At 44.3% G+C, this 12,691-nt stretch overlaps 1 protein-coding gene across 3 annotated transcripts in view; it reads right to left on the reverse strand.

Annotated features, from left to right (window-relative positions):
- igf2bp1 (insulin-like growth factor 2 mRNA binding protein 1) overlaps positions 1 to 12,691 on the reverse strand; it is a 178,111-nt gene that overhangs the window by 47,641 nt on the left and 117,779 nt on the right. For all 3 annotated transcript variants that reach the window (XM_078224214.1, XM_078224213.1, XM_078224212.1), the window contains exon 3: positions 903 to 951. In XM_078224214.1, the coding sequence (XP_078080340.1) occupies positions 903 to 951 (49 nt within the window). The remainder of the gene's footprint in view (positions 1 to 902; positions 952 to 12,691) is intronic.

The following is a 12,691-nucleotide window of genomic DNA, read 5'->3' on the forward strand; positions in this document are numbered from 1 at the left end:
TCTGCACAGAATTCCCAGCCTTAGACCTGCTCTTGTGGTCACAGTAGTTATACGGTTGGTCTTGTTCAGTTTCTGGTCCATGGTAATGCCAGGATATTGATAGTTGGGGATTCGATGATGATAAAGCATTGAATGTGAAGGGACGATGGTTAAATTCTCTCATGTTGGAGATGGTCATTGACAAGCGCTTGTCTGCTGCAAATATTACTTCTCAGCCCAAGCCTGAATATTGTCCAGGTCTTGGACATGAACATGGACTGCTTCAATACCTGAGGAGTTGTGAATGGTGCTGAACACTATGCAATATCAGTGAACATTCCCAGTTCTGACCTTATGATGGAGGGAAGGAAATTGATCAAGCAGCTGAAGATGTTTGGGGCTCGGACATTATCCTGAGGAGCTTCTGCAGTGTAGGCCTAGGACTGAGATGATTGCCTTTACATGGACTCGCATTCCAACTATTATCTTGTAAATTGAGTTTGTGTCTTTATATGCCCTGTTTGTGAACACAAGTCCTCACTCACCTGAAGAAGGAGCTTGAGACTCTGAAAGCTAGTGCTGCCAAATAAACCTGTTGGACTTTAATCTGGTGTTGTGAGACTTCTTACTGTGTTTGATGAGGACAGTGTAGAGGGAGCTTTACTCTGTATCTAACCCCGTGCTGTAGCTGTCCTGGGAGTGTTTGATAGGGACAGTGTAGAGGGAGCTTTACTCTATATCTAACCCCATGCTGTACCTGTCCTGGGAGTGTTTGATGGGCATGATGTGGAGATGGGTGATGAGTGTTTGATGGGGACAGGTTTGAGGGATTGGAAATATAGAAAAGCAAGGGGAATAGGAAATTTAAAGAAAAAAATTGCAAATGAAATGAAAATAGGAATAAATATGATTTTGTTTCTTACCTCCCACTGCATATGTGGTGGAATGTTCCGGATCTGGATCTTGCGACTTCTGTTGAAGAAACAAGATAGATTTGGTCAATGGACAAGGCTTGTTTCAAAAAGTCATTGTCAGAATCACGAGTTTTCTGGTCGGCTTCTTTTATTTTTGTGAAATTCTCATCTTGGGTCCAGCTGTATATCGACAAAAAATCGAGTGGATGTTTTGATGGAGCATCAAGTTAAATTGGCTTGTGAGCCCAGTGGGTTTTCAGCTATTCACTGGTATTGTATAACCAGCTGTGCAGGATACAGCACAGTGGCACAGTGGTTAGCATTGCTACCTCACAGCTCCAGGGACTTGGGTTCGATTCCTGGCTTGGGTCACTGTCTGTGCGGAATTTGCACATTCTCCCCGTGTCTGCGTGGGCACCCTCCAGGTGTTCTGGTTTCCTCTCACAGTCCAAAGATGTGCAAGTTAGGTTGATTGGCCATGCTAAATTGCCCTTTTGTGTACCACAATGTGTAGGTTAGAGGGATTAGTGAGGTAAATATGTGAGGTTACGGGGATAGGGCCTGGGTGGGATTGTGGTGTGCAGACTTGATGGGCCGAATGGTCTCCTTCTCTGTAGGGAGTTCTATGCTATGTTCTACATAGCATACAGTTCTGCACTGTAGGGATTCTATGCTATGATACAAGTATCTTTATTGTTAATTGAATTCTGAAGCATTTGGTATACATTCACACTGTCACTGTTAGTTTATACCTCACTGATGCACCGGTATTTTTATTATAAATTGGCAAAGGGCTTCCCATTCCTATCAGTTTGACATATTTCAACTTGCTGATCTTGGATCTGCTCCAATTGTTTAGCCTTCCGTTCTCCGCTCCACTAAAATCCCCCAGCAATTGATTTGCTCACCTTAGCAAAACCTTTCGCCAGTTGACATTCTGGTTGCCTCACCATCCCCAGTACAGATCCCATTTTCAGCCCTCCAAGTACAGGACGCACTCCCCTGAGCATACATAAGAACATAAGAACTAGGACCAGGAGTGGGCCATCTGACCCCTCGAGCCTGCTCCGCCATTCAATGAGATCATGGCTGATCTTTTCGTGGACTCAGCTCCACTTACCCGCCCACTCACCATAACCCTTAATTCCTTTTACTCTTCAAAAAATTGTCTATCCTTGCCTTAAAAAACATTCAATGAGATGGCCTCAACTGCTTCACTGGGCAGGGAATTCCAAAGATTCACAACCCTTTGTGTGAAGAAGTTCCTCCTCAACACAGTCCTAAATCTGCTCCCCCTTATTTTAAGGCCATGCCCCCTAGTTCTAGTTTCACCCGCCAGTGGAAACAACCTCCCTGCTTCTATCTTATCTATTCCCTTCATAATCTTAAATGTTTCTTTCAGATCTCCCCTCATTCTTCTGAATTCGAATGAGCCCCAGTCTATTCAGTCTTTCCTCATAAGCCAACCCTCTCAACTCCAGAATCAACCTAGTGAATCTCCTCTGCACCCCCTCCAGTGCCAGTATATCCGTTCTCAAGTAAGGAGACCAAAACTGTACACAGTACTCCAGATGTGGCCTCACCAGCACCTTATACAGCTGCAACCTCGCTGTTTTTAAACTCCATCCCTCTAGCAATGAAGGACAAAATTCCATTTGCCTTCTTAATTACCAGCTGCACCTGCAAACCAACTTTTTGAGATTCATGCACAAGGACCCCCAGGTCCCTCTGCACAGCAGCATGCTACAATTTGTTTACCATTTAAATAATAGTCCATTTTGGTGTTATTCCTACCAAAATGGATGACCTCACATTTACTAACATTGTACTGCATCTGCCAGACTCTTGCCCACTCACTTAAGATTATCTATATCCCTTTGCAGACTTTCAGCATCCTCTGCACACTTGCTCTGCCATTCATCTTAGTGTCATCTGCAAATTTTGACACTACACTTGGTTCCCAACTCCAAATCATCTATGCAAATCGTAAACAATTGCAGTTCCAACACTGATCCCTGAGGCACACCACTAGTCACTGATCGCCAACCAGAAGAACACCCATTTACCCCCACTCCTTGCTTTCTGTTAGTTAGCCAGTCCTCTATCCATGCTAATTACCCATAACACCGTGCACCTTTATCTTATGCAGCAGCCTTTGGTGCGGCACCTTATCAAATGCCTTCTGGAAATCCAGATAAACCACATCCACAGGTTCCCCATTGTCTACTGCGCACATAGTGTTCCCAAAAAATTCCACCAAATTCGTCAAACATGACCTGCCCTTCATGAACCCATGCTGCATCTTTTCAATGGGACAATTTATATCCAGATGTCTCGCTATTTCTTCCTTGATGATAGATTCAAGGATTTTCCCTACTACAGATGTTAAGCTAACCGGCCTATAGTTACCCATCTTTTGTCTACCTCCTTTTTTAAACAGTGGCGTCACATTTGCTGTTTTCCAGTCTGCGGGAACCACCCCAGAGTCCAGCGAAGTTTGGTAAATTACCACTAGAGCATTTGCTATTTCCCCCGCCATCTCTTTTATTACCCTGGGATGCATTCCATCAGGACCAGGAGACTTGTCTACCTTTAGCCCCATTAGCTTACCCAACACTACCGCTCTCATGATAATGATAGTTTCTAGCTGCTCACCTGCCATAGCCTTCCTGTCATCAATTTTTGGCATGTTATTTGTGTTTTCCACTGTGAAGATCGACACAAAATGCCTCAGCCATTTCCTCATTTCCAGTTATTACATCCCCCTTCTCATCCTCTAAAGGACCAATGTTTACTTTGGCCATTTTTTTTTGTTTTATATATTTGTAGAAACTTTTGCTATCTATTTTTATATTCTGAGCTAGTTTACTCTCATAATCCATCTTACTTTTCTTTATAACTTTTCTCGTGGCTTTCTGTTGACCTTTAAAGATTTCCCAATCCTCTAGTTTCCCACTAATCTTTGCCACTTTGTAAGCATTTTCTTTCAATTTGATACCCTCCTCTATTTCCTTAGATATCCATGGCGGATTATCTCTTTTCCTACAGTCCTTCCTTATCACTGGGATATACTTTTGCTGAGCACTGTGAAAGATCGCTTTGAAGGTCCTCCACTGTTCCTCAATTGTCCCAACATAAAGTTTTTGCTCCCAGTCTACCTTAGCCAACTCCTCCCTCATCCCATTGTAGTCTCCTTTGTTTAAGCACAAGACACTGGTATTGGATTTTACCTTCTCATGCTCCATCTGTATTTTAAATTCAACCATACTGTGATCGCTTCTTCTGAGAGGATCCTTAACTGTAAGATCATTAATTATTCCTGTCTCATTAGAACAATGTTACATCCAGACTCTACCATTCCAACATTCTCCTGAACAGCCTTCCATCCTCTACCCTCTATAAATTTCAGCTCATCTAAAACATTCTCTTCCCCCCCCCCCCCCCCGCCCCCCCCCCCCCCCGATAATTCTCATTCCCAATTATAAATTTCTGCATAGTCATCAGCCCTTCCCTACGTCTGTAACCTCCTCCAGCCCCAAGCCCACCCACCCCCACCCTACCGTCAGAATTCTCAAACTCTGATCACTTGTTCAACCCCCTTCCCTGCCCCTCATCAATAGCGGAGGTGTCTCTGTCCCACACTCTAAAATTCCCCCCTCACTCCTATCTCTCCACCTCCTTCAAAACCCTCCTCTTGGACCAAGCTTTTGGTCACCCCTCCTAATGCCTCTGACTTTGCCCAATATCCTTTTGTTTAATTACACCTCAATGAAGTGCCTTGAACAGAATCTATTGTCAAACTCACACTGAACACTGATGTTGAGTGACCATGCACCAGATATTACATCAAGTCTACAGCACAGGCCATTCAGCCCAGCTACTTTATATTGATGTTGTAGCTCCATCGAGCCATCCCTCATCCCACTTTCTCCTTAGCCTTCCAATTCTTTCTTCTTTATAAAGTTTATTTATTAATGTCGCAAGTGGGCTTACATTAACGCTGCAATGAAGTTACTGTGAAAATCCCCTAGTCGCCACACTCCGGCGCCCGTTCGGGTACACTGAGGGAGAATTTAGCATGGCCAATTCACCTAACCAGCATGTCTTTCGGACTGTGGGAGGAAACCTGAGCACCCGGAGGAAACCCACGCAGACACGGGGAGAACGTGCAAACTCTGCACAGACAGTGACCCAAACTGGGAATTGAACTCGGGTCCCTAGCGCTTTGAGGCAGCAGTGCTAACCACTATGCCACCGTGCCACCCTGAACTTATATAACTTCCCCTTCAATGCATCTATGCTATACATCACAGTAAGCAGTCTCACAACACCAAGTTAACATCACAGTTCATACATCATACATCACAGTTACTCCATGTACTCTCTGAGTAAAAATGGTTTCTCCTTATTGAATTTATTAGTGACTATCTTACATTTACAGCCTCTAGCCTTGGTCTGTCCCACGAGTGGAACCATGTTCACTCTGTCAGACTCTCATGATGTTAAAGATTTTGATCAGATTCAAACCTGGAGGAAGGAGCCACTTGTATGGGAAATGATGTTTGTTAATTCCTTTAATCCAAGAACTAACTTCAGAACAATAATTTGGAAAGGGCAGTTTTGCTGATTTTGCACAATGGTTAGCACTGCTGCCTCACAGCGCCAAGGACCCAGGTTCAATTCCGGTCTCTGGTCACTGTCTGTGTGGAGTTTGCACATTCTTCTTGTGTCTGCGTGGGTTTCCTCCGGGTGCTTTGGTTTCCTCCCACACTCCAAAGATGTGCAGGTTAGGTTGATTGGCCATGCTAAATTGCCCCTTAGTATCAGGGGGATTAGCAGGGTAAATATGTGGGGTTACGTGAATAGAGCCTGGGTGGGATTGGGGTCGGTGCAGACTCGATGGGCTGAATGGCCTCCTTCCGCACTGTAGAGATTCTATGAAAATCTCCAGCATTTGAGATAAAAGTATGGAAATTAGTGTGATAATTCCATTTGGATAAATATTAAATGTGAACTCAAGTTTGAAGGAGGAGAGGATGGGGTGAGTTCAGCATTGAGACTATTTCTGAATGGTCAATGAACTTCCTGTCAGACGCAAATTGTAACATGGCTGAGAGTGGCTCTGTTTTCACACCCAGCTATAAGTGGTTAGTAAATCACAATGAGTTCAAAGCATACACATGTTAGCCAGTTCAGAATGGGAAGAAGGCAGGCTGCTTGGTTGTGGCTGATTCCATTCTTTCTTGTTCTGCACCTCTCATGTTGGGAGAGTGTGTGGGCAGGACAGCCTAAGAAAGTATTCAAAGAACCTGCATTTCAGCCACAAAAGAGCTGCCTGTGGCTCAGGAGACGCCAGAATGCCTCCCTGGATACAGTATAGTGATAGCAATAGGCCAAATAAAACCAGCGGTCGCACTAACAGTTCAGTTTAACTCTTCATCTCCTAACCTGACTTCCTATGTTACAACAATGATTACTCTTCAACATCACATGGCAGTGAAATGCGTTGGGATGTCCTGAAACTATAGTAGGTGCTATATAGGCACCATAAAAAGCATCCGATCTGGATGTATCACAGCTCGGTATAACTCCTGCTCTGACCAGGACTGTAAGGAACTACAAGGGGTTATGAACGTAGCCCAGTCCATTACGCAAACCAGCCTCCCCTACATTGACTCCATCTACAATTCCCGCTGCCTCGGAAAAGCAGCCAGCATAATCAAGGACCTCACTCACGTACCCCAGGCATACTTTCTTCCACCTTCTTCCATCGGGAAAATGATACAAAAGTCACATACCAACCAGCTCAAGAACAGCGTCTTCCCTGCTGCCATCAGACTTTTGAATGGTCCTATCATATATTTCAATCTTTCTCTTCACCCTACCTGTAACGGCGACACTATATTCTGCATCCTCTTCTCTATGTACTCTATGAATGGTATGCTTTTGTCTCTATAGCACGCAAGAAACAATACTTTTCACTGTATCCCAGTACATATGAAAATAAGAAATCAAATTAAAATTAGATCGCGTGTCGGTGCGGACTCGATGGGCTGCTTCTACACTGTATGGTTCTATGATAAATTGAAGTAAATGCAAGTCTTTCTTTAACTTAACCTAGTAACAATATCCCAAATTACTCTAGAAGCTTGGAATGTAGAATATACATAAAGGAATAACTTGTATTTCAATCCTGCCCATCACAACAGGCCATCTCAAAGTGCTTTGCAGCCGGTGCAATACTCTTGGTAAGCAGACAATTTCCAAACAGCAAACCACCACAAGTAGCAATGTGATGATGGCCAGATAATGTTTAATTGTTGATTATGGGATAGGTATTAGTCAGAACACCAAGAAAAAAGCTCCCTATTTTCTCCAAGATAGCATCAAAGGATCTTTTGTTTCCACCTGCAGTGGGAAGATATGGCCTCAATTTAACATTGCATCTCCAAGAGTGTGGCTCTCCCCCAGTACTGCGTTTAATCATCAGCCTAGATTTTGAGCTCAAATCTCAAGAGTGAACGTACAATTTCCTGAATCAGAGGCAATAGAGGGCTACAACTGAGCCAGGGATAATACCTTACCTACTCCAGCACCGTGGTTAGCACTGCTATCTCACAGCACCAGGGACTCGGGTTCAGTTTCAGCCTTGGGCACATTCTCCCCATGTCTGCATGGGTTTCGTCCGAGTGCTCCGGTTTCCTCCCACAGTGCAAATATGTGCAGGTTAGGTGGATTGGCCATGTTAAATTGTCCCTTAGTGTTCCAAAGATGTGTAGGTTAGGTGGATTAGCTGTGGTGCAGGGTTATGGGGTTAGGGTGGGGGGTGGTCCTGGATAAGATGCTGTTTCGGCGAGTTGGTGCAGACTCGATGGGCTGAATGGCCTCTTTCTGCTCTATAGGGCTTCTATGATTCTATTCCAAGTGATAGGAACATACACAGATAGCCAAATCTAAATCTCAAGTCTTTAGGCTGATACAGAGTAAAATCTCCTTATTGCAGTCTTGTGTGCATAGATATTATTCTAATCTTGAGCTCCTCCATTCTGAGCTCTCCCATTTACTATGGGCTTTCTGCCAAGTGTTTAACTAAGTGGAGGAGGCTGTGAGTCACATTGTTTTATTTATTGATCTTTTTTTAAACTCTTACTAACACAGCACCTCCCTGATCCTGTCAAAGGAGGCAGTGAAGGCTATATGAAAACTCAATCAGCTCATCAGTACTGGCTGGGCATCGAACCCAAGACCTCTGTGCTTTGTATGACTTAATACCAAATCACTGAGTCATCAGTGCAGACTACAACTGCTACACTGGATCCTGCAGCGTGCTAACACTAATCTATTTCAAAGAGAAACGGGGGAACTCTCCCCAGATCCTGACCAACGTTTATCCCTCAGCCAATACCGAAAAGATTGTCTTGTCATTGTTGTTTATGGAATCTTGCTGTGCACAAATTGGCCGCAGTGTTTCCAGTTTTACCACAGCGATTACACTTTAAAATGTACTTCATTGGTATTAAGTGCTCAGTAAAGACCCAAGAACATCAAGGTGCTTTATAAATAAAGTCCTCCTACATTTATTCACACTGTACATTAAGTTCAGATATTTGCAATCCTGATAAGAGACAATGTACGATGTGTTCCAACGGGGAATGTGCATCATTCCCATCAAGAAAGCAAACCAAAGTTTTTCTAATCTATCACCAAAGAGTATCACTATCTGGTAACTTGAGAGGTTTGATACAATAATAATAACTTGCATTAACAGAATAATAATAATAATAATTCACATAATCAAACCTTACCGAACACTTCACATTAGAATTATCAAACAAAACTTTTGACACTGAGCCCCATAAAGAGATATCAGGGCAGATGACTAAAAGCTTGATCCAAAAGGTAGGTTATAGAGAGTGTGCTAAAGGTGAAGACAGAGCGAGAGAAGTGGAGAGGTTTACGAGTGGAATCAGGAGTTTAGGGACTCGGCACCTGAAGACACAGCCACCAACGGTGGCCAATTGGAATTGAGGATGTACAAGAGTCCGGAATTGAAGGAGTGCAGTTAGCACAGAGGGTTGTAGGGTCAGAGGAGGCTACAGAGAAAGGGAGAGACGATGCCATGGAGGGATTTGAAAACAAAGATGAGGATTATAAAATTGAGAATTTGGCAGATTGGGAGCCCAAGTACAAGCAAGCACAGGGGGCTCAGAGAGAGACAGGGGCTTTGCACAGACACAGCCCCAACACTAGAGGTCTAGGCATTGGCCATGCTAAATTCTATCTCAGTGTACCTGAACAGGAGCCGGAGTGTGGCGACTCGGGGATTTTCACAGTAACTTCATTGCAGTGTTAATGTCATCCTATTTGTGACAGTAATAAATAAACTTTAACTTTAATACACTGGGTATCAGATTTTAAGACCACTGGGTGGCACGGTGGCACAGCGGTTAGCGCTGCTGCCTCACAGCGCCAGGGACCAGGGTTCAATTCCCGGCTTGGGTCACTGTCTGTGTGGAGTCTGCACGTTCTCCCCGTGTCTGCGTGGGTTTCCTCCGGGTGCTCTGATTTCCTCCCACAGTCCAAAGATGTGCAGGTTAGGTGGATTGGCCATAGTAAATTGCCCCTTAGTGTCAAGGGGATTAACAGGCTAAATACATGGGGTTATGGGGATAGGGCCTGGGTGGGATTGTGGCGGTGCAGACTCAATGGGCTGAATGGCCACCTTCTGCACTGTAGGGATTCTATAATTCTGTTATGTTGTTAGAAAATGAAAAACAGCTAACGCCCAATGTACTGTTATTACTCTTAGTTTTGTGGTGATTTAAATTCACTTAATTTTGTAAAAAATTACCCAATGTTTTCTATACAATATTTTCTATAATCACCACACTTAATCTCTGAGATGGCAATGATTTACAATTCGAGTGAAATAATCTAACTCCCGGACTCCACAGAGCCCTACCACCATCTACAAGCTACAAGTTCAGGAGTGTGAAGGAGTATTCCCCACTTGCCTGGACAGGTTCACCTGCAACAACACCCAGGAAACTCAATACCATTCAGTAAGCAATCCACTTCATTGGCAGCCCATCCACCCCCTTAAATATTCAGTTCCACCCCCACCAGTGCACACTGTGTACCACCTACAAGATGCATTGCAGCTGCTCAACATGGCTCCTCCGCCAGCTTTAAATCCCAACTCTACCATCAAGAGAGACAAGGGCAGCAAGTACATGGGAACACCATCAATTGCAAGTTCCCCTCCAAATCTGACAGCATCCTGACTTTGAAACATATCATTGTTCCCGTATCATCGCTGGATCAAAGTCCTGGAATTCCCTCCCAAAAGCACTGTGGGAGTCCTGTTGGTTCAAGAAGGCAGCTCACCAGCACCTTCTCATGGGAAATTAGGGATAGAAAATCAATGCAGCAACATACATTTCCAGTGACTGAACAAAAAATCTAGGAACGGAGTTACATCTGATACTAGTTCACAAATGTATGCCACAAACTGGATTTTGTCAACACTATATCCCTAATATTGCATGGAATATACAGCATAAAAACAGGCCATTGGGTTCATTGTGTCAGTGTTGATGCTTCACCCATTACTCTTTATCTCTATCAGCAGTTCCTTCTAGTTCTTTCCCTCTCCCCTATAAAGGCATCTTTGCTACTTGCCTCGATCACTCCAAGTTGATAGCAAATTCCACATTCTCACCACTCTCTGGGCAAAGAGGTTTCTCCTGAATTCCACATTTCGATTATTCTGTAGGATTTTGTTTTTGTTTGCCCCACTCATTGCCCTGTTTGCTGTAAGCTCAGTGACTAGGTAGAATGATGGACTGGTTACAGCAAAAAGGAAGGTGTTTTCTGCCTGTGAGAGCAACTCATCCAGCCCCAATCCACTTAATCCTGAAAATCCTTCCTCTTCAGGTCAATATGCAATTCCATTTTGAAAGCTGCGATGTTTGCCTCTAGCTCACTCTCAGGGAGTCATTCCAGAACCTAACTACTCACTGCGTAAAAGAATTATCATAACAGTATTCGGGAACCTATTTGTAATATGACCGCACCCGTAATGAGCAAAGGAGGCAGATATACATTGGATTTCTCCATCCCATACTCAACTCAAAATCCCCCTGAAGGCCTTCTGGTGTCAACCACTTGGCCAAGCACAAACCAATGGAATGGAGATCTGTAAATGTAGCCACCTTTGGGGGCATCGGTATTTCAAAGATCGACTTTCTTGTGGGGTTGTTTGTCTCTAATGAAGATGACACTGGAATGTTAATGTTGGATTGGTGGCATTGTGTGTGGGGGAGACTGGCCCAAGAGATAGATCCAGCCCCTAACAAGCAAGGCAAAGCCCAATCAGAGAGTGAATCACTGCTGTCTGATGTTTGCCCAACCCAGTTGTATCTGTTAACTGAGCATCATGAGAGTTGCTCACAATCGACAGCGCTGCTTCCAACAATCTCCCACCTAACCCAACTGCCACCAGTGGCCATTGCAGTGGTTGCATTCCTGGACTAAATCCAGAGGTCTGGACTACTGATCCAGAGATACAAGTTCAAATCCCATCATAGAATCTACAGTGCAGAAGGAGGCCATTTGGCCCATCGCACCTGCACCAACAATAATCCCTCCCAGGTCCTATCCCCGTAACCCCATATATTTAACCTTCTAGTTCCCCTGACCCTAAGGGGTAATTTATCATGGCCAATCAACCTAACCCGCACATCTCTGGAGTGTGTGAGGAAACTGGAGCACCCAGATGAAATCCACGTAGACACGGGGAGAACTCCACACTGACAGTGACCCGAGGCCGGATTCGAACCCAGGTCCCTGGCGCTGTGAGGCAACGGTGCTAACCACTTTGCCACCACGCCGCCCGTGTGAAACTTAAACTGGTTATAAATCTTGTGTCAGTAATGGTGACCATGTAACTATTTGATTTGTTTTTAAGAACCCATCTGGTTCACTAATGTCCTTCAAGAAAGGAAATCTGCTTTATTGGACTGATTCCTGGGATGGTGGGACCGACGTATGGGGAGAGATTGATTTGGTTAGGATTGTATTCACTGGAGTTCAGAAGAATGAGAGTGGATCGTGTAGAAACCTAAGAAGTTCTAACAGGACTAGACAGGGTAGATGGAAGAAGGATGTTCCCAGTGTGGGGGAGTCCAGAACTAAGGGTCATAATCTAGAGATACTGGGTAGACCATTTAGGACAGAGATGAAGAGCAATTTCTTCACCCAGGGAGTAGTAAGGCTGCGGAATTCTCTACCACAGAAAGTAGTTGAGGCAAAAACTTTGAAACCCAATGAAGACTTCAGCAAGCTGCCTCCCTCACTCAGTGCCTGGAACTTCCTCCCAGAATGTCTGAGACCCAGTGCCATTTTTGGGAGGGGTTCCTCAATGATTGGTCTCCATAAGCTGTGTGTTTACACCTTTGATCCATTGGCTGTTTGGATGGAGGCAATGAGTGAGTGAAGGCAGCACAGGACCAGGCATGATACTGTATTACTTCCCTAGGTGATGCCAAAGAGTCTGGGTACTAGGGTGGGCATTAGGCTGGTGCTGCAGGTTCCTGTAGGCACTGACGGGAAGCCACCCTAATAGATTCAGATCCTATTTAAATAAAAGCATTTACGTAGCACCTTTCATGACCTCAGGATATCCCAGAGTGCTCCATAACCAACAAAATACTTTTGAAGTGCAGTTTTTGTTGTAATGTAGGAAAACATGGCAGTGCATTTGCATACAGCAGGATCCCACAACAGTTTTGAACGAT

The sequence above is a fragment of the Mustelus asterias genome, chromosome 11 (genome assembly GCF_964213995.1).
Source record: "Mustelus asterias chromosome 11, sMusAst1.hap1.1, whole genome shotgun sequence".
In the NCBI taxonomy this organism is placed as follows: Eukaryota; Metazoa; Chordata; class Chondrichthyes; order Carcharhiniformes; family Triakidae; genus Mustelus; species Mustelus asterias.